The following is a 23,917-nucleotide window of genomic DNA, read 5'->3' as shown; positions in this document are numbered from 1 at the left end:
GTTAGATTAATATAGTTCTTTGTATTATGTAGGTACTAAATTTACTTAATGTACTGTGCGCAACTATTACGTTATGTATATAAGGTGGAAATGTGGTGGTAATTTTTGTAAATGTACGTTATGTAATGTAGATGATGATATTACGTTTTTATATGTCTAGAACTAATCCAAATCCATATTTTTTGTATGGACCTTTCCAAGGAATTTCAGTAGCTGACATTGTTATTATTTTTTTCATAAACTGTAGTTCAATTTGTAAATTAGGTAGGAATTAATGTTCATATATCTAGTGCTAAAATAGAGAATAGAACTAATTTTAGTAGAAAGTTAAACATGCAATGTAGTTCCCTAACAATACTGTTAAGTGTTTATACCAGATAATGCGTAAATTATAGTACCACGTTTCATAATCCACATAAATAGCATAACACGAATTTTATCTGGCAAAACTTTTTGACTTGATATCTGGCAAAACATTAGAATTTCACTTGCTGTTATTTGCATGTATTTAATTTCATAATAATTGAGTCATATTGTAATTGATGTATTGTTCGTCCACTACTGACCACGGAATTCATATTTAAATTTCAGTCGTCTAAAATTGATATCACATTAAATGTTATAAGCATAATTCTGACTAACATAGCAGCTTCAAATTTAATACAACTTTAAATGAGGTAAGACAGAATAGTAATAGATTCACACATTTTTGTTGTATGTCATCATTTTTATATTGATTATATTTTACAAATGTATGGTGGAAATAAGTTTAATCTATAGAGTTCTAACTATCATTTTAATTGTATCAGCTCATATTGTGAATCAATATCATTTCACTTGTAAACTCATTGAGAACTAGTCATAGTTATTTTAGTAGAACTGATTAATGTTCCAATCATCCTATTATCGACCATATGATTTATGCAGGCGTAACTCATATTTTGTTTTACCAAAATGTATTTTTACTAATAACGTAATACTCGAGAGTATCTTTCAAACTGATTCACTGATAAGTTATTCTTAAAGCTATTGTATTCTAATATTAATAATAGAATTTAAGTTACTTGTTTGTTGGTGAGTGTTTAGGACAAGCAATTTTGTGATTAGTGATTTTTTATTTGATGTACTATTTTTTTATTGATCTATTTATTTAACTTATATTTATTTTAGTTAATTAGAGAAATAATAATTTGGAAAAACGACGTAATCAATTCCGTCAGATATTTTTCAAGACTGTACATCTATTATTGATTTTAGTCAGAACCGGATTAAAATAGCTTAGCAAATATTATTGGCAGCAGGAAATCTAAAACATTTCACTCAAGTATTATTTTTTATTATTGTACATTTTGAAAACTATGAGATACGATATATTAAACAGGGTTCAATGTTCTTATTACATTCAATTTTAAGCTGAAAAATTATTGATGCAACGAATTTTCTTTTGACTGCTGCGAAATTAAGCAATTTCAAATCGCAATAAAAAAAACTTTGCAAGTAATATTTATATTAGACTATAAATTTATACAAACCTTATTGTGGAATTTTGTCATTTTATATTTAAGAAGCATTAACTTTTAGAACCTCAATACAGTGCAGTATAATACACTCTCAATAAATGGTCGGAACCCATCATATAACTATTGCCCTTAGAATTCATTTTATCCACAGTATTATTTATGATTCCAATTCCATTGAAACATTTTTGGACACAATCTTACTTTGAAAAGTACCAATAAATTTTGGGAGTTAAAGATGTTTAGGGCAAACACTGATTTCTCTTCCCCTCATTATAATGTTTAAACTAATAGTGTTGTCAGTAAACTTATCTAATCGATTATCAGCTCGACCAGTGACAAACCGCTTCTCAAAAAATGAAGGTTTCCTCCATTTTAATTACAGTTTATTGAGTAATTATCAAGTACTCAAATATATATGAATTAATCTGATACAGCCTAAAACTTTGTCTATGTATTACATTGTTTGCTTCACACATAGTAGACTCGATATTTAACAATTTTTTTTTTTTGCTTTTCTAATGAACTTGAATTAACAAGTTAACATTTCATAATAATAAAAATATCAATGTTATTCAGAGCCATATCAAAGTGAAGAATCAATATCGTAGGACAATAATAGTGTATGTATGTTCGATGTCAATTCTTGATTAATAATGTTTATAAAATGAATAACTGAATGTGTTTTTCTTATAAAAATTGAGCATGAAGCAGGTTTTGCTCTGTCATCAAATACTTCTAATAGTATTAATGACTAAGTCCAGCTTGTTTTGTAACTGAAATCGTATGTGTATTAATGTATGCCTAAGTAAAAATTATTGATGAAAATGTTATATGGTTTATTAAATTCATTCCCCAAACTCGATGCTTTTTTTTAATCGATTATTGAGAAATAGCCATTAAATCAAAATAACGATCATCTTTCAGTGTTTATTGTGCAGTGTTTTGAGCATGAATTATTGGCAGTATGAATAAAAACTGAGCATATGCTCATGAACATGGTGCATAGGTTTTGCTCACGATTATTCATAGAAAATGAAGCATATGCTCAACTTTATTCATAAGGCCCATTGTCTAAATAAAGGAATTGTACCAAAAGGTTTTCTATAGAAAAACATGAAAACATTTCTACAGCAAAACTGTTCAAATATTTTAATTCAGTGTAACCAGTAGAAAACAATTCACTATATAGTATACTAGGAATAAATATTTACAGAATAACATTTAGCTGACAATGGCGACATCACTCAAGTTGAAGATGTGTTCAGTTGCAACCCATGCATACCCTCAATTTCTTTTTTGAGAACCTGAAAAATAATAAAATATTGAATGAGAAAATCAAGTATGTGATATTATATAAACATTAATTTAATCTATACAATCATTTTAACATCGTGCTTTGATGGAATTGGCCGTCAGCTCATCTAGCACTGAATTCCAAGAAATTTTATGAAGAAGCCGAGAGATGTTGCTACCATTCATTTTCACTCATTTTACATTTTCATCTCTATTATTGTATTGTGTATTTTTTCATAATTAGAGTATTTTTTGAAGTACAAATAAAACATGCACATACAGGGCCAACGCCGTTTTTGGCGCCTACTGCATGTAAATTGACCAAATACTGTAATATTTATTTATTTACATAAATACATACATGGAGACAACAGGTTAAACCCTTATAAATGTCTCCTTGAAACATTACAACATTCTTCATTAAAAAATATTAGATTTAAAATAAGCATAAAGCTGAGAATAAAACAAGAGTAAAATAAAATAACAAAATAAATTATATAACAAAAAAAAGCGTCTTAACAAAAGAAATTAATATGTGTTTATATTTTAAAAAAATCCAATCTTATAGCTAGGATTCCTATCTATCTAATCCTAACTATTGCTGGAACTACTTTCCAAGATAAAAATATGGGAGGTGGGAAAATATGCACTTAAAATATCTTGCATGGGTACAAACCATGCAATACAGAAATAACAGATAATGTACACATAAATAATGTGGGCAATGAGAAGAAAAAAAAAGTCATAAAAAAAGAGAGAAAGAAAAATGTCATACGGAAACCTGGCTACAAATATCTATCCTAAATTAAGCCCTTCAGAGTGTTGCGGAATCTGCCACGAGAGCACCCAAAGACGTCTAGGCGCCCAGAAAAGAGATTGAAAAGCCTTTGAATTCTATTAATTGGAGAGTTATAATGACTCTCTGTTCTGGAGCGTGTTACAAGAAAAGAAAATGAAGAACGACGAGCTATGGATGATATGTAGATATTAAGTTTAGAAAGTAAATAAGCAGAATATATTTCATTGTTAAGTAAGTTGTAAAGGAAAATAAGGGATCTGACATCCCTCCTTGATTTTAATGTTTCCATTCCAAATATACACCTCAGCGTATCAGTTGGGATATCAAATGGACAGTAGACAGTAAACTTCTTGTAATACATATATCTCAGAAATTTGTTTTGTAAACGCTCCAGAATGAGAATTTGGCCACTGCAATATGGATTCCAGATCTCAGAGGCATATTCTAGGAGATTTCTAACTAGTGACTTGTATAAGAATAAGAGAGGGGCAACATCACTAAATGGTGAGCATGTCCTTAAGATGAAACCCATCTGCTGATTAGCCCTACTGCATATGAAGTCCACATGACACTTAAAAGTAAAATCACTGGTAAACACTAGACCGAGATCCCTGAAAGCTTTCATCTCTTCCAAAGGGGTGCCACCAATATTATATATATTTTCAAAAGGAGCCAACTGTCGAGTGAAACTAATAACTTTGCACTTGGCCACATTTATTTTCAGTTTATTAGTTTCACACCAGACTAATAAACTATCAACATCCCTCTGAAGGTTAGTGCAATCATTGACATTCTTTATTTCTCTGAATAGTTTAACATCGTCAGCGTACATGAGGCAAGAAGAATTTTTAACAAATGAAGGAAGATCGTTAATGAATAATAGAAAAAGTAGTGGCCCAAGATTAGAGCCCTGTGGCACGCCAGATGAACAATAAAAGGAATCAGATTTACGATTATGTATTATAACATATTGCAATCTCAAATGTAAGTAACACTCCAGAAGTTTGACTAAGTTATCACAGAAACCCATTACTCTGAATATACGGTTATAGTACTGTCATTATTTCTGCACAAATCTTTTCGAAAAAGACATGATTCACGGGTTTCTGGCTTGACTTGAATACAGTTTATAGACAACTGGGACCGACGGCTAAGTCATTGAGATATTTGAGATAGGTGTACTGTTTTAAACATTGCAAAAATACAAAGTTGGGTATTTAAATTAATGTTGTTTTCCATGACGAAACACTTCATAATAACTCTTTTTCAGTTCAGACACCGAGTTTCAAAAGCTGAGGCTGATGAAACTCCTCCTTAGGAGTAAATGCATTCCTCATTTCTGAACCAAAATTAAGTTGAGTGTTTTTAAATGGTTACTTTGAAACAATGCCTAAACTACAACAGAGTTAAATATTTACTTACTTTATGAACAAGTCGATGTTGATTAACAATATTGAGATTTTTAAATTCACCAGCTCGTATATCAATGGCATACATTGATCCACATCCACCTGAAATTATGTAAACACGGTAATTAGAGATCTATCAACCCGACAAATAAGACTCTAAAACAAGGGATAGCCACATATTTCAGCAAATTAAATTTACAACAGTCTATAAGAGCATTGCCGTCTCTATACTGTATAGAGACTGCAATTATACGAGTCAAAGTTTATAAGAGTTGTGGAGAATAAATTGATTAAGAGAGCTTATTCAATGAATGAATTATGAGTAGGTGCTTAGAGTATCCTATGTAAATGCTGCTTTAATTCCTGTTGAATCTTGTACATGTACACTACCAATATACCTGTATCTTGTACACTAGTACCCTGTATTTTTGTTTTATGGCGAGCTTATTCAATCTCTTATTCCATTGTAAAATATCTGGCAGACAAAACTATCTTGAATCTTGAGAACATTATTAATAAATATTCACATAGGCTTCACTAAGAGGTGGATTGGCTTTATTTCGAAAAAAGTAATATCGGATAGAGTTATTGATAGTGAACAATTGATAACTAAATATCATTTGCACATTTTGCAGTAATGGATCAGTGTATGTCAGTTTTCGTCACCTGAAATATCTTTCACATGTATATCTGCTGCGTTAGGAAATTCTTTCTTCAGTAATGATTTGATTCGCTTTTCTCCACTAGTCGCATCATCCTCTGTACTGCAAAAACTCCTCGTCAACTGCAAACGAAAATTATTGAATTTTGAACAATATTATTTATTATTTTCAAATAATTAAGGAGAGCACCTGGTACTTCCATAGGACGGGTGAGCAATTAAGCCGGCTTCAATAAATATAATTTATGAGCTTAAAATTCATTCCCAGTGTTTCGAAATCCACAGTCCTAGAATTGCAAGTCCTTCATCTCATAATTACATAATTATTTCACCCATCACCCAAGCAAAGTCTAGAGCCTATGTGGACATCACATCTGCCATCATGGTTGAGCATTTTTTAAGTATCTATTATTAGAACAGGAAGTTTTTTTTATGTGATCCTTTTTCCTGAAGAGCGACTTGGAAAACCAATGTTGATTTCTGATTTATCTGGAAGATGTGCAAAGTGAACCTAACGGTTTAGACTCCAATTGAATATGCCTATACTCCAATTAATTGATAAAGCTTTCGTATATTAACAGCTGAAAGAAAACACTGATTCTCATTCTGTTCCAATACAAAAGTGTTTTTACTTTGATCTATAGTGTAGTTAAAAGTTGATGGTCTTTACGGTTTAATGTTTGCGGATGATACATCTACTGAAGTAGGGTGCTGAGCTTGAGAGGATTTTGGAGGCATCTACGGAGCATCTTTGATCTGCTACTTTATGGTTCCATGCTAATCGATTTCAGCTGGAAAAGGACAAAACCCAAAGGATCATCGGCAGCTTGTCACGAGAACTGCGTGACCCTCAGGATTCAGTGAAGCTGCCGGGTTTTGTATTGGACTGCAAACTTAGGTGGAACAGTCATACAGCAGGTAACCAGCCGACTCTCCCGCATTTACTTCCTGCTGCTCAAGATAAGGGGCCTGGTGACTGACAGGTATCTTGTGATGATATATCACGCTCTCTTCCATTACCACATCACCTAAATCCTCCAGTGCGTGGTGTATGTCAAGAGGATACAGTATACTCTGGCTACCCTGAGCTGTTGAATGTCCCCAAGAGACGCCTCCACCAATCGCAGGCCAGTTATAGGATTTCTGCAAAAAATTCTTCAACAAGCTACCTCTGAAATTCTTTAACAAGCTGCCTCTAAAATTCTTTAACAAGCTGCCTCTTGGTGTGAAGCAGTTGGATGAGGCTGCCTTCAAGAGAACCGTCAGCAAGCTGCTGTGTGACAAGGCATATTGCAGTATTAATGAATTTATGAGAGATCCATAATTTGAAGTTTTAATAAAAGCGGTCATTGGATCGCTGCAATTTAAATATTTGTGTGCTGATTTACGTGTATTGAATTTTATGACACCATCGATCCCACAAGTGTGGGCAATGCACAAAACAGAATATATTAAAGGTATCAGTGGCCAATTGCTCATAGACTGATATAAAGCTACAGGCTGATTGTCTACAGACTAACCCATTCAGCCAATCGGAGAGCTTACTATTGTGTCGTGTAGTGTCTGCAAGAAATTGTTAAATGTAAAACGACCATTGGTTTTTCTCTGACTACAAACTGGTGGCTGAGAACCTACAAACCTTTGGCTAGCTTGAAAAAAACATATTTAAAGGATCTTTTATGGCCACTGGGCTTATTGCTGTTTCTAGCTCTACTAGCCTACTAATTGAAACTAGGCCTATCTTTTATTATGAAACGCAACATTTATTGAGTGTTAAAAAAGCTATGCTTAAAACCTTTAGTTTAGTTAACTCAAACCATAACATAAGAGTGCAATTGATTTTTTCTGTATAAAAGAAAAAAAAACATTCCTTACAATATTTTGCCTGCTCCTATTAATTACTGGTATTTGAAATCTGAATTTAAGAATGGTACTCAACAACATGATTTCAAATTAGCAATGAAGACGTCAATTTGTTGAAGATGATGAATTTGTCCGCATGGAAAAATTTCAAATCTAAAATGTCTTTACGTTTTCACAATTTCCAATTAATTTCAACAAAATTATTTATAGGTTATAGTTTTGTTTACATCTAGTATTGAACATTTGACCTTGAAATCACCTGGTGAAGCGAGATTTCGGCTTGATATTCGATTCGATATTCTGTGCTCATAAATCGAGAATCGAGGTCTAAACATCGACTATCGTCCAAATTCTGATTTTGTTTATTTCAGCCGTCTGCCGGAACCCAAAATAAATAAGAAGGGGCATCTCAAGATTTCTTTTGAATACCAGGATTTGTATTATAGGCAACGCATTATAGATATAGTGACTGTTTGACTTACAGTATTATTTAGCTAGAATATTGTAAATTTCAGTTGTTCTCTATTGATTCGTAGGCGTAGGTTATGTTTGCCGTAAAGGTTATCCTAAATGTTTAAAAATCAAAATCTTTAGTAATTGATATCTTTCTTTCAGTCAAATCAAATACTAACATCCCATGAAAATGTCTTTCCTAGTACATGGTAAAAGCGTAATTATCATTATTTTTATAAGCCATTTAATGTTTGAAGTCACCCCAGCTTCTCCGGCTCACATTCATAAACATCATTTGAGTAAGGAAAGAGAAGAAGATGGAGCTTATGTAGCAAGAGATCATAACCACATAACTGATGGAGAACATCACAAAGAATTCGATCATGAAGCAATAATAGGTAAGCATAAAACTCTATTTTTTAAAGAATTAATATTTTCATTGAGACTGCATGGTGAGGCAAGTGTAATATTTTAGCTGAATCCCTCATAAGTTTTGATAATATAACATATAGGCCTATTTCGTTTCATACAAGATATTAATAGCTTAGAATAGCCAGTTGCTCGTTTGTATGTTAAATTGGATTCATTGAAAATATGTTTCTTGAAGAAGCCTTACCACTTGTGCTGTTGAAACCCTTCATTTTTAGGATGGCAAAGTGTGTTGTCTGCTAAGAGAAGAATGCCGAGAAGAATTAAACGTAACGTTTCAAGCACTGATCCCTGCGGAACACCATGCTGGACTTCTCTCACCCTCTAGGTAGTTGCTTACAGAAAGACAGCATTTTATCATGCATATAGTTTTCGAGCACAATCCATTCCAAATCATCTAATGTTGTGGCTATGAAACATAGCAAAATACACCACCAGATGCTTCCCGGAGATCAATGGCTTCAGACGTTTGAGTAGAAATATTACTCTAGCAAAATTCAAACAGATGTTATTGATGTGGCTACTCTTGGTATCTAGCGTAAAGCCCAGTGGTTTCTCTTCAGTAAGAACGTTAGCTGGCCCCAACTAAGAGTGCATGTTGTCTCCTGGGTTTTGTATCAGTTCGTTGCTAGTGAACCGCTCATTTTCTTAATCAGTATATACTGGCAGCTGTCAAATTATTTAATATTGGAGTGGACAAAGTCAGGTCCACTTTCAGACACAGTCAATCCAGATCTCTATACATGACTAAGGAAAGAAGTATAAGTTTTGTCATATTCTGTTTTTATTTTTTAGGAAGTATGAAAGAAGCAGAAGAGTTTGACCATTTGTCTCCCGAGGAATCTAAGAAACGTCTCCGAATCCTACTCACAAAGATGGATCTCAACAAGAATAACCAGATCGATCGTAATGAGTTGCATGCCTGGATTCTGAGATCATTCTCGTAAGTACAACTATCATTGGTCTATAATATACAACAGTTTTATATAAAAATAATCCACATGAAGTCCATAATGATATTCTTAGATAATTTATAATAACCAGATATATTCAAGTGTACAGAAAGTATAAAACTTTTTGTGTAGTTTAGAAGTTGATATTGTGGTAATTATTCATATTAAATGAAAAATACTAAGAAATTGTCAAAAATCACAGATTTATTGATACTTAGAAAGACCGGTTTCGGTTATTACACCATTGTCAATCTCTGACAAACTAAAACTAAATACAAGAGCAGCAGAATTCATACTAGTAGGCGAGTACTGCTATTGGTCAAGGGCATGAACGCCCAGCTAGACAGTCTCCTCCCACTCAACGGTGTCACAAAATGGCGGCTTAAGTAACAGACTCGCCATGATAACAAAATTATTTACTTTCAGTACAAAATAAGAACCAAGAAAACAAGTGAAAGATAATAAAACAAATATGTAAATGGAAAAACTGTTGTCAAATGTATGCTTACAATGTTATGATAAAACTACATTCGTAGTCTTGTATTGGTTGAAATGAATCTGGTCATTTAAACTATACTGGGAATTTTCCTTAATTACTCTTGTTATTTCTAAAGCCACTAGAATATTCAAAGATCTGCCTTTGTTATTAACATGCAGAAACTCAACATTCTCCTCAACTGTGAACTTAATAACCGAAACCGGTCTTTCTAAATATCAATAAATCTGTGGTTTTTTGACAATTTCTTAGTCTTTTTCATTTAATATGAAAGTATAAAAGATACAATATTTTACGAAATATATAAAAAGCAATCGAAGGAATAGTCTATTTACTTGATGAAAACTTCTACGGTGTTTAAGACTTCTTTCAAACTCAAACCAACATATTAAAATAAATAAATATGCCAACTAATTAAACTCAAACTATTGAAAATTCTATCGATGTGTTTGTAATATTAAGCTAAAGGCCGCGAGATATAAATGACCACCCTTCGGCTCCCACAACATGAGACTCAACTTTCAATTTTCTAGTGGGTGGGGGTAAGAGTTTGGTTATTTCTCGGTACCGGTTCCCTCACTTCAAACAATTTCTACACTTGCCATATGCTTGCAGAGTGAGAGGGGAAGATGTGTGAGAAAGACGTACCCACCCCTACATCCCTGCCACGCCAGTCACTCTTTCACCGTGTGAGAGGTTGATGGTCATGTTATATTTCGTGACCTCTAATATTTTAAACCGACTGTAATTCAATTAGTGTTACCTCCATTTTCTGAGAGTAATTTACTAACAAAAATAATGAAAAAAAATCAGTAAAATTAATTCTGGTGATGTTTAATCTGTAACTTACAGTTTATCGGTAAGAAAAACTCAATTAGAAAACGGAATAATTTGTTTTTCTTACAAAACTTGTGTTTGCTACAAAATTTGAAGAAAAGAAATTTCTATACAATGGAGAAAACTGCTGATTTTTTACAATACGCCTCCAGTCAGTGTTTTGGTGCTTGGAGAAGCTTTATAACAATATTGAACCATATTTTATCACCATTAACTCCTTCCACTAAACAATCGTTCTTAATTTATTGTGCTAGTCAACTGCTCCACCCGGTATTATTCTGCATCCTGAAGTAACATTGAAACTAAATTAATCTACTGAAACTAATTAATTAATTCCAGAATGCTGTCTGAGGAAGAATCGGCTGAAAGATTCGAAGATGCCGACGAAAATGAAGATGGAAAAGTAACTTGGGAGGAGTACAAAGCTGACTCATTCGGTGACGAGAATGCTCTGAATTCTGTTGAAGATGGCGATGATGAGGTGATGATATCTCTTCAATCGTTTTTTTTCGTAATCCTAACCAACAAGAAATGCAACCTTGTTACTTCACTGAATTTATAAAACTGGCAATACTGTATTTTTCATATTGAAACAGTGCATACGTGTATTTTAAATTACAAAAAAGGGTCATGCTTGAACTTTGTCTTAATAAATATTCTATTCTCCATTATAGACTTGTATAATTCGGTCAAACATCAAAAAATGTTTTTTTTTTTAATTCATATTTTTTTCAAATTTTAAAATGTTTCCCAGTTTTGTGATTATAATAATTAATATTCCAGAAATCAAAAGCAATAATCATCCTGTTGCTCAAACTATATATTCATTAAATACAATATAAATATTATTGATGGATGAATGGAATTAAGTATTCTATTTTATTTTATCCAGTAATTGTTATTTGTTCGGCTGATTACAATCATTTCATTCGATATTCTAATTGCAGGTAGTAAAACATGATAAAGTCCTCTTCAAAGCAGCTGATGTGAACAAGGATGGAATTCTAGACAAGAGAGAATTCATTTATTTCACCCACCCTGAAGAGCATCCTGAAATGTTCCCTCATATTCTCCAAAATACTTTGGAGGATAAGGATCAGGATAAAAATGGTGTAATTGATTTTCAGGAGTTCCTTGGAGATAGAGGTAGGTTACCTGATTATAAATTCTCCATTTTTCGAAATTACTGATTCTCTCAATGAAATTCTCCATTTTTCGAAATTACTGATTCTCTCAATGAAATTCTTCATTTTTGAGGTAGAAAGGGCGAATTAATGAAATTATTTGAGTTTCTTTGATGTTTATTTCAAGTTGACTTGCCATTTACTGTTCTTTTTCTGGAGAAAATCCTTTGAAGTTGAGAAATAATACTATTACTTATGGGGATCGTGCGAAAATCATTTCATAGAATAGAATAGAAAAAACTTTTTTTTTTGGATAAATAAGCTACCTTAAGGGAACCTCAAAGAGGCTGGTAGACAAGGTACCATATATAAAACATGTATATTCAGATATAAATATACATATATCAGTGAACGTTATTTTTACAAGAATTTACTTAAAAGTTAATGTTATCATGATATTAACTAATTAATTGTTGGCTCAGCTTTCAAAAATCTTAAAAGTGTTATAATGTATAGTCAACCTGAACTTACATACATAAAATAGAACGAAATGAATATTACAACAATACAGTACATTAGTAATGGATTTCATCATGCTACATCTAAAGTGTGATTATTCAACCAAATTTTTAAATTTCTTTTTAATAGGCGCATATTAACAAACTCAGCACAATTATCGGGTAAATCATTGAAAGTTTTTGGTACAATTTAGATTAAGGTGTTTCTGGCTAAATCATTCAAAGTAAATGGTACAATATATCTCTCATTCCTTAAATCATATTGATTAACTTTCTTAACTAAATATTCTTTACTGAAGTAATTTTCTAAAATCAAAGTAAACAGAAATATTCCTTTTATATTCAAAACCTTTCATCTATTCAAAATGTTTTCATATGAAATATCTCCCTGAGAATTACTGGCTAATCGTAAAATCTTCCTCTGTACCGAAGATATTCTCCTAAGATAAACAACATTGCTAGCGAATCCCCAACCTTGCAATCCATATCTCATAAAAGACTCTCCCAAGGCTATATACATCATCCTCTTCACTTTATTGGGTATTAGATCTTTAATATAATACATTCAAATTTATTTCTCAAAAAATATTCACAATTATAATAATCTAATATTATAACATATAAAAATAATACAAGAAAAATACTATTAAATATATAAAATGATCCCAAAACTGCAGTATATTATTTTTTTATGTCAATCTATGTTTAAGGAGTAGCCTACAAGGTAAAACCTGTGCGTAGACCTAAGTTGCAGTAATATATTTATTCAATATAAACTAAGAAATTGAACCAAAAAAGAACAAAGATTAGTGGAACTTACACACAAATATAAGTTTGTAGATTAAATTAGATAAAAGTTAGTAAAACACAATAATTATTATTCTATGATAAAAAAAAAACATAAAAACAAGAAACAATTGGTGCTTAGAAGATTTTTTCTTCAGTTTTATTTGATCTTATCCATTCCTCAATCTCGCAATTTAGTTTTTTGCTCCGGCTTGTATTGGCAACAAAATGAGTAGGAACAAGATTTATTATCCTCTGTGATAAGTAAGTGAATTGTCTTCTACATACATTCAAATCCATCCTCTCTTGATGGAATGTTTCTCTAATAGGACGTAAATTTAAACTCAAGTTTCTTTCACGAAGAAGAAATTTATTTTTATTCTTCTTAATATATATTATCAAATTTTTTATGTACAGCTGTCGAACAGTTAGTACTTTGAATTCATTGAAAAGATCGCTTGTAGGATAAAGTCTGGGTTTGCCTAGAATTGTTTTAATAATATATTTTTGAATTATGAAAAGTTTTTCAAAATGTGTGTTCAAGGCTCCACCCCAAGCTCTTATTCCATATTGTAAGACAGCTTGTGCATAAGAGAAGTAGATTAATCGGGCTATTTTCAAGTTATTTAGTTCTCTAATTTGATGAAATTTATATATTAGAAATTTTATTTTTAAACACATGCTGTTTATATGAATATTCCATCTCAGATATGGATCCAACAGTATTCCCAGGTATTTTACTCGGTCCTTTTTTCGAATTTCAGGACAAAAGCAGTGATTTGTTGATTGTTGACAATTGCAGTTTACTTGGTGTATTTTAATACTTTCTATTTCATGAGGTTGTGTTTGGGCATTGGGTGAGAAAGTCATGAATACGCTTTAAGAAGCATTTAAAGTAAGCAGATGTTCATCGAGCAAAGATTGTGCTACTCTTAGACCATTTTCTGCGCTAAGGCGCACGTCCTCCCAGGAATTGCCAGTGAAAGTGAGAGCGGTATCATCAGCAAAGGATACGATTGAGCAGTTCCCAATGTCAACTTTAAGAAAATCATTAATATAAATATGGAAAAGTATTGGTGATAAAACAGTGCCTTGAGGCAGACCATATTCAGTAAGTTTTTTATTACTTGATAAAGTATTCAGCGTAAGTAGTTGATACCGTTCAGTTAGATAACTATTGAATAGATTGAGAGGTGAGCCTCTGATTCCAAGGTGTTCCATCTTCTCTAATAATCTTGACTGGGATACAGTGTCAAAAGCCTTTGCCAAGTCTAAGAAAGTTGTTAAAGTTTTCTTTTTACTGTTGAAGTTTTCAATTATTCTTTCCAAAAAGTCGGATATTGCATCTTCTGTTGATATGCCACTCTTAAATCCATACTGATTTCTGTTGATAATTCTATGTTTATTCAAATAACTTACTAGTCTCTTCTTTATAATTTTCTCCATTATTTTAGCTAAATTATTTATTAAACATTTTGGCCAATACCTGTTTGAGTCTATTACAAACACTTTTTTTATGAATATCCCAACGAAAATGGCTATCAACTGTAACTCCTAAATACTTATAATTTATACAATTTGATATGAACTGACAATCTCTTGTACATATTAGAATTTCTTGATCCTGCAGTTGGAAACATTAACAGCAATGGTGCTTAATTTTGGGTTCCCCAAGTCTTTTCATGTAGGATGAGGTTATATGTAGCACCCTGGTTTTGGTGACATTTATATTTAAACAGTTATTCTGAGACCATTTAGCTAGAGTATTGGTATTATGTTGTAACCATGTTGCCACATCTAACGATTTATGAGAGGAAATCAACAAAATATCATCTGCAAACATAAAAATCCTACAGTGAATCAAATATCTAGGTAAATCATTTGTGTAAAGTAGAAACAGTAAAGGTCCCAGGACTGATCCTTGAGGCACTCCCACATTTGAAGTCCTCTCTTGATTTAAATAGTTCCCAATTTTAACAACGGATCTTCTATTCTCCAGATAACTTTCAAATAACCTGAGTACAGGTTCTCTTATACCAACACTAAATGGCTTTTGTAATAAAATTCTATTATCTATAGTGTCGAAAGCCTTTGAAAAATCTATAAAAAGAATATTGTCTTTCAAGTTACCATGTATTCAATTAGAAAAATTTGACAACAATTTATTTGAACCCAACCCTTTCATAAAATCATTAATGATATTATGCTTGTGTAGGAATAAATTTATCCTCTCGGCAATATACTTTTTATCGCGAATACAATAGTAGTTGATGAAACATATTAGCCTACGTTCCTATCTACGTATCTCCTAAACCTATATCATTATGAAACAATAGTTTATTCACGCTCTTATAAGTTGATCCCTGGGCCGATTTAGTAATTATTTGAGATACAATTGATCATTTTATCAAGAATAAACCATTAATATTGGATCAGATATGCGGGAACTACTTGAATCTCAGCCACCTACTATAGAAGACGGTGAAACAGAGAAATGGTAACATTGCTTTCCTATCATTTCCACTGACGTCATAGGTTTGACCTAGGAAGTGACTTTTGGATAGAAACCAAATAACGAATCCTCACCTTCATCTTGAATAGATAATAATTATTAAATTTTAATGGTTGTATATCTTTTACAGCTAAGACTCATGACAAAGAGTGGCTCGTTTCTGAAAAAGAGAAATTTGATGAGGAATATGATAAGGACGGAAACGGTGTGCTGAACTCTTCGGAAATTCTATCATGGGTTGTTCCCAGTAACGAGTGAGTTTCCATAATATTATTTATCGACTATTCTGTCAAATGATTATTTATTTCAGTATCTGATAAAAAAACTCTTGAATCATCATTTGTTAATTTTCATAAAATATTTCATATTTTGCCATAATTGTATTGTATATCATTATACAATTTTATTGTATTTTATCTTTAGGGCTACTTTTAATATAAATCTGAGTACGCTTTGGAATTATTTTGTCACGACATGTTTCGGACTTGAAAATGGCATTAGTAGCCGAAGCATGTCGTGTCAAAATAATTCAAAAGGGTACTCAGATTTATATTTTTATATCATTATACAATTTTTTCCAAATAAATAATCAGTTCCCATTTTATAAAATACGTCATAGAATATAATATGATAGAATTCTGCAGTTGATGGAGCGTAATGAACCAATCAAGGTGGATTCGCACATATCAGTATCAGAGGAAGTGACCGGTGTAGTGAAAATATAATTCCCATGAGTTCTAATGGGGCCTTTCACACTCAGCCCGGCCGAGCGAGTAGAATAGTCCCATTAGAAGTTATGGGAATAATATTCTCTCTGAATCGGTATCGAATACGGTCACTGATACTGATATGTGCGAATCCGTCTTTCAAAAATTAAGGATAATAATTACCAAAACACTTATTAAAATAGGCTGCTTTTAAATTAATAAAACAAAATTAATCTTATAGTACCTTTTATTCTTTAAAAAACTTTAAAATTTTAAAGTTTTTTTAAAGAATGAAGGGTGCTATAAGATTTATTTTGTTTTATAATAATTACTCCATGTTGGCAGAACCAGAGCTATGGGTTCAAATGTGTATCAAGGGCTTCTAGTACCTTGAGTGGTGTTCTACTGTAATTTATCTGTATTTTATTTCAAAAATAAGCCAAGTCATAAGTTTTTAATCAAGAGACCACAAGGAATACCGGTATGGAAAATGTATTCTTCCAGTTGAACTTAAAGGTACTGTTTAGATCAAATGACTATACCAATAATTAACTGTTGTTATATATTAAACGCTCTGAACTCTAAACAAAAATTAATTTTCTTCTTGTAATTTTTTTCAGTGAAATAGCCACTGAGGAGGTGGATCATTTATTTGCTTCAACTGATGATGACCAAGACAATGTTTTGAGCTTTGATGAAATTCTAATGAATTACGAGATTTTCGTTGGAAGCGAGGCTACTGACTATGGAGAGCATTTGCACAATATTCACGTATTCCAAGATGAGCTGTGATCGCATTACACCTCAAATCAAGATATCATCTTGAACCGTACTGTAAAGAATTTCTACCAACCAATTTATTTATTTATTTTTGTTTTAGTGTTCGAGTGTGTGCATGTGTCTAGAATCAGTAACTACTATTAATCAGTAAAATAGTATTTTATACTCTGAAAAGGATTCATAAATGATTTTTCTCGAAGAAATATTGATCCGACAATGTAATGACAAATAATCGGTAAAACTGAATTCTGTTAAGGAACTGAACTCTAACGCGTCGTCGAAGCAGAGTTTTTAAAAGACTGTTTTATCGATTATTTCTTGTTATAAGAAATGGACGGTAAACGTTTCACTCCACCAAGAACTATGCAAAAATTTGAGGTGGTGGCACATTTTGGTGGAGAAAATTGTGATTTATTGTAACAAAAAAGCAACGGTTTCCATGAGAAACAGAAATGTATCATACATCAAATCAGGAATTGTTTTCAAATTCTTACTAGACCAAGAGTCTAGAACCATAAAACATATGAGCTGCACCATCAACTGTAGCTCAGTATTACTGTATTTCTACTAGTAGTATTTATATAAGTGTATCTTTGTATTAATACTGTAAATTGTGTCTTGAAATATTCTTATAAGCGTCATTCACGGGCCAGACAACATAAACATTTCAACAATATAGAAATACAAATTTTATTGTGCAGAACTTTCTTGGGCCTATTTCACAAAGGTATAAGTATTGTTACCAACCATGGTTACGAACAAGTTTACAAGTACTCACGTTTCACAAAAATTCATGATCTACAAGTTTACAATTCTGCTTTTGTGAAACGCTTGTAATCAGCTCTTCTCCAAAACCATGGTTGGCAACAAGACTTGTAACCTACTCGTAGCTTTGTGAAACAGGCCCCTGATTTTACAGTTTCTTTTCTGTGTTGTTAATGAGAGTGTGGTTGCATAGATTACTTCAACAATTATAAAGCACTAGTCATTTTATATTATAAAGTTCAAGATTCACATAATCAATATGTATGTGATATAATTTTTTATGGAAAAATCTTCCTCCATAACGATTTAGATGAACATAAACTTACCGGCAAATTATACAATAATTGAATTGCAAAATGGACGTTTTCAGTAATTGCTGTACCTGTTTATTGAAATTGAGAGTTACAGAGCTACTAACAGTATTAAAAATGTTCACAATTTAGTTTCCTAGTTGTAAGCCATTGCATACTCCAAGTCCGTAGAGTATGTGTGCGTAAAAAATCCATGAATTCCATGATGAACGATGATTGGCAAATTGAAGAAGATAAGGTTTACTCCTTTGTATTTCAATAATTATGTTACATCATAAAAATAATTTTTCAGAGCAATGCACTTCTACTTGACTAAAACCAGTGTTTTTAGAATGTGCTTGACTTTATTAACAAAGTTGGTGCAAAGTAAGGTTAATTATATGGCAGGCTATATTACCTTGAGTGCAAAGGCCAGTACAAAATAAAGAGAAAATATATATTTTACAAAATGTGAAGTATTATTAAATTCGTTAATCTTTTTAGGCTCATAGAAATTCTTAGCGATAAGATTTTTTTAAATTGTGACCATATACTTTTATATCACTTATTTGGTTGTATTCTTCCATTTGAGTGTTAAACATTATTGTTTTTATTACTATTTCCAGTTACTCCTCTTGTAATATAAATGAGTTATATTGTTCGCATTGCTGGTCTCGATTTAGAAAAAGTGTTGATGTATAACATTTTTCTATGTTATTCACGGACAACGCAAGCCTTATGTCCAAAAATGTTTTTCTGATACTAAGAATCCAAATTATAGCCAAGTATAAATTTCTATTAGAATGTTTCAATTATTTTCCACTATTGCGTTAATACAAACATTAAAATCAAAATGAGATTGGCACAATACTACTATTTAAAAAGCTTTTTACTACTTTATTACTCTATTTTAAGCTATTGCCTTAGTTTTAGAATCTTACGTGGCAGAACTTTACCACTGTCTAACCTATGTATAAGATAATATTAGATTTACTCCACATTTGATTTAAGTCAATATAATTATCGTATTTTCATATTTATAAAGACTTGTCATTGTTTGAAAATACTACAATCAATTTGTAATTAAAGAATTGTAGAAAACAACTGAGAGAAACTGGTTTCATGAATAGAATGAGTTAGCATAATAAAGCATCAAGATTTTTCAAACTCTGATTAAGTTTCATCATCTTACTAAATTTTACAATAATATTCCGCATCCCAACCATTTATTACATTCTTCTACCATTTTGTAATGAAACAACAATAAAATTATCTGATTTTGTGCATAAATTTGTATTCATCAATGTTGAGAATTAAAAATATTTTCAAAATGCAATAATTTGGTATTTTTATTGATTTTCTACTTGATAGAGAAATATTTTTATAGCTATAAGTATGCATTATCGCTTTAATTCTATTATTAAACATGGTATCTATTCTGTATCAATTTTTATACATTCATGTATCAATTATTATTAAACCTACAATCAATATATTCTACTTGATTGTATCATCAATCATTTTTCCTTTTCAAGCAGTTCTCTTTAATATTTTAATTTTACTAATATGGTTATTTACTTTACCTATGCTATCTTATGATTTTTCTTAAAATTGATGGTAGGCCCACCTATAGCACTCGTCCGTTTCAATATTACCGAATTATTTGAAATTAAAAATTTATCTTACCGTACTAAAAATTTTTCCTTCTTATTTATTAAGATTTGGAAAATATTATATCAAATTCATGAATGCCCAACCTTTTTTAAGAAAGAGTTGCATACAACACATTAATCCAAGCGGGGCTTATGTGGACAGTTGCGTATATTTATGTATCTACTACTGGCAGGTGATGGAGGCTCTTCCTAAGAAAATTTTAGAATTTTACTTTTTGAAACACATTAAAGATAAGTTTTTTGTTGTTTTGATTCCAGCTAGAATACCATTTAAATTGTGGATTTTTACATTAATGTACTTTTAATTTTATTCTTTTAATGCCACAAAAAGAACAAAGAAATGAGCCAATTTTGTTGACTACCGTACCGAGCTTGATGTTTTGTAGATTAGTATGAGTATGCTTTCAAACTTTGATTGGTTTATGCTTTTGTAAGTTATAGTAGAACATAAATGACAGCAAAAATAATCAAGTCTGAACGAATACTTTGCCTTGCTCTATCAATAAAAATCTGGTGTGGCGCACTCACACAACTTTCCTTGCCGTTATGAAAATTGATCACCTGACGCTAGTGTTCCCGCGCACCTCAAGTCTACTATTCAAAGATATGAGACAGCTGGTGATAGGACAATAACGCTGGAGACACACGAGGTCTGCTATGTCTTCGTAGTGAATGGTTTAATAGAACCAACACTTGCCAACAGTTTGCAATTTAATAATCACATTTTCTCGAATTTCAAGCTTATTTCCAATTTTAGGTGAAAATATTACTGGAAATAATTGCAGAAATGTTCATGCTTTATCTTTTCCACTTAGATTTTTTTGTTTAAATTTTATCTGAAGCCTGATAATTGAGAATCTAAAATCAAACTTCGCATAGATGGGGCGGAGCTCCTGAAATTTTTACAGATATAGGACTTGTTGCAGTTGGTAGAGCTTATCAATGAATATTATTTTCAGGTATGAATTTATCAAAATTGTTGGAGCCGTTTTTGAGAAAATCGCGAAAAACCCTGTTTTTGACAACACTTTTGCTATTTTAGCCGCCATCTTGGATTGCATTTGATCGAAATTGTTTGTGTCGGATCCTTATAGTGTAAGGACCTTAAGTTCCAAATTTCAAGTCATTCCATTAACTGGGAGATGAGTGATATCGTATACACACACACACACACACACACACACACACACACACACACACACACACACACATACAGACCAATACCCAAAAAACACTTTTTCCTACAGATACCTTGAAAAGTGACCATTTCTGCACTGATTGCAGGCCGCAAAGAATCACTTTTCCGCTCTAGTGCGCAAAGTATTATTGAATGAAAAAGACTAAGAAATTGTCAAAAAACCACTGATTTATTGATAATTAGAAAGACCGGTTTCGGTTATTACACCATTGTCAATCTCTGATAAACTAAAACCAAATACAAGAACAGCAGAATTTATACTAGTAGGCGAGTACTGCATGAACGCCTGCCATTGGTTCATGCCCTCGACCAATAGCAGTACTCGCCTACTAGTATAAATTCTGCTGCTCTTGTATTTAGTTTTAGTTTATCAGAGATTGACAATGGTGTAATAACCGAAACCGGTCTTTCTAATTATCAATAAATCAGTGGTTTTTTGACAATTTCTTAGTCTTTTTCATTCAATATGAATAATTACCACAATATCAACTTCTCAACTACACAAAAACGCAAAGTATTACTTTGCGTACTCCACATTTGCAGCATGACAATGCAAAATAGTTAATAGGTTATATGGAGCACCAGTGCAGGAAAATCAAAATCAAGTTGGTAACACTGACTGTGGTATAGTGAGGTCCACGTTATAATGGCAGTGGAGAACAGCGTTGCCTATTTATTATGTGCCTTGATCATAGTCATTTTAATGCTTACATATAAGATAAACCCCATTCAAGCAGTCAGATAAATTTTCAATTGAATTACTAATCATTATAATTTAACTATTATTATCCAATTTTAAATAAATTGAGGTTTTTATTAATAATAGAATGACACGGAAAAACATTTGATGGATTTCATGGAATTTTACCCATAATTACCCACTTTTCATATTCAATGGTAACTGTAGGAAAAATTTAATGTGAAATACGTGCGCAAAGCTCGTTTGCTGCACTCAAGAAACCATTATTCCGCACTCGCCTACGGCTCGTGCGTAAACGTTTCTTTCGGTGCAGCAAACTGTCACTTTGCGCACTAGTTGCACAAATAACTATTTCGGACTCAGGGGACCTTGAAAAGTATAGAAATTAGGGTACCTTAATTTTTTTCGCAAAGCAATACTTTCCTTACCTATGGTAATAGGGCAAGGAAAGTAAAAATGAGGTTTCTATTTATAGATTATTTTTTTATTGAAAATAAACTCAAGAAGATGGTGGCATTCATTTAAAAATGAGCGCGCAGCTTTCAACCGGGAACATGAGCACAGCCATCATGCGTGATTTCGTAAGATTTATTTATACAGTAGTTTTTACTTTGTAAATAAACTATAAAGATGATAAAAATCATTCTTCAATTAAATAAAGTCATATAAAAGACTTTCTGCAGAAAATTGTCAAAAATGAATTTGCTTTAAGTTTACACAATGGTTGAGATGCATGGTTGGCTACACTGCTTTTAACCCTACTCCCAAATTTGCCATTTTGCAATCCAGGATCCACCATCGTTGGCATTCTTGGCAAGCCAAAACTAAGTTGGTTTTGCCGAAATTTTTTCAAAATTAAATTTATTTTTGTTTTACATGTTATCAATATATCACAAATTGATATAACGAGTTACTACTTACAGGATAGAACACCAACTTTGTTGATTACTTGATACAACATGTTTCCAAAGTATCTGTTATCTTCTTCCATAGTAGTCTTCTTCTTTATAGTAGAGATCATAGTTTCTTGCTAATCTATAAAATTATTTAATCTTCATCTATCTTGCTTGATTTTCCTTTTCTACTAAATTTGAAAATTTATTCAACTTATACTTTCTAATTAGGGGTCAATTTGAACAGTTCAATACTACTGTTGTTCCTTTCCCAATAATTGAGAATGATATTGTAACCTGTAACAATGTATAAATAAATGTATAAATGTACATTAATGCTTCAAAATAAATTATTGTCATGTACACTAAGAAAAATTTGTTGATTTAAATAATGTTAAGCTAGTTTAAAAAATATATAGCTTATTAAAAACGTTAGCTTATGCAAATTTATTATACGGTACTGTGTAAGAAATGTTTTGGGATAATTGGACTATTCAAAAGTATGGCTCTCAATTTACTTCATTACAACCGACATAATTTTCATAAAATTTATCTTATTGTTACAGTTGCCTTTATTGAAACACATTCATACAGTGAATAACTAAATCAAAAGTATAATAAAATTTAATATACCGTAAACTATGAAAACATAAATAAATGTCGTATATAAATAAAAATATAAATCTGAGTACCCTTTTTAAATTCAAAAGTAGCCTTTGAGAGAAAAATAAAAGGCATGTTACATCACATATCCAACAATAATTAATTCCTGTTACAAGGAAATTTTTTAACATGATAAGTCTTTATATTACTTTTAAAACATTTTAAATCGTCAACTTAAATACTATTTGGCAAGTAATTATAAAGTCTTGTACCGAACTCAATATATAGGAATAATTACTCTGATTCAGTCTGAGTGAAGAAGCATTTCTTGTATGATGGCTATGAACAGAGCTATTCAAAGCAAAACTGGCTAAGTTTTTCTTAATGTATAATAAACATTCCAGTGCATGAATAGCATGAATTCTAAAAATTTTATGATGCTTGAAAAGTGGTTTGCTATGAACACGACTAGGATCACCTTCAATAATTCTAACGGCTCGCATTTTGTATTGTAACATTTGTATTATTTCCCCAGGCAAGAATACCATAAGTTAAATGACTAGCCTATGCACTTGAGCAAAATAAACAGTTTTAAACACATAGGCCTAAGAGTTTACAATTAATTTCAAACGATTGAGTAGAAATATACCTCTTG

General features: G+C 31.6%; 2 protein-coding genes across 2 annotated transcripts; one reads left to right on the top strand and one right to left on the bottom strand.

The window, feature by feature from the left end:
- Positions 1-2,654: 2,654 nt before the first annotated feature.
- On the bottom strand, positions 2,655-7,844 carry LOC111049964 (bolA-like protein 3). Its single transcript, XM_022336173.2, has 4 exons — positions 7,558-7,844; positions 5,688-5,805; positions 5,035-5,123; positions 2,655-2,824 (listed from the first exon to the last, which is right to left on the bottom strand). The coding sequence occupies exons 1-4, from the start codon at positions 7,624-7,626 to the stop codon at positions 2,765-2,767; spliced, it is 336 nt and encodes a 111-aa protein (XP_022191865.2). The 5' UTR covers positions 7,627-7,844; the 3' UTR covers positions 2,655-2,764.
- Positions 7,845-7,883: 39 nt separating this feature from the next.
- Positions 7,884-19,531, top strand: LOC111049963 (reticulocalbin-2). Its single transcript, XM_022336172.2, has 6 exons — positions 7,884-8,396; positions 9,223-9,370; positions 11,053-11,194; positions 11,661-11,859; positions 15,784-15,907; positions 16,981-19,531. The coding sequence occupies exons 1-6, from the start codon at positions 8,183-8,185 to the stop codon at positions 17,150-17,152; spliced, it is 999 nt and encodes a 332-aa protein (XP_022191864.1). The 5' UTR covers positions 7,884-8,182; the 3' UTR covers positions 17,153-19,531.
- Positions 19,532-23,917: the final 4,386 nt, after the last annotated feature.

Source organism: Nilaparvata lugens, chromosome 2 (genome assembly GCF_014356525.2).
Source record: "Nilaparvata lugens isolate BPH chromosome 2, ASM1435652v1, whole genome shotgun sequence".
Taxonomy (NCBI): domain Eukaryota; kingdom Metazoa; phylum Arthropoda; class Insecta; order Hemiptera; family Delphacidae; genus Nilaparvata; species Nilaparvata lugens.
The sequence above is the reverse complement of the archived record's forward strand: the minus strand, read 5'-3'. Positions and strand labels throughout refer to the sequence as shown.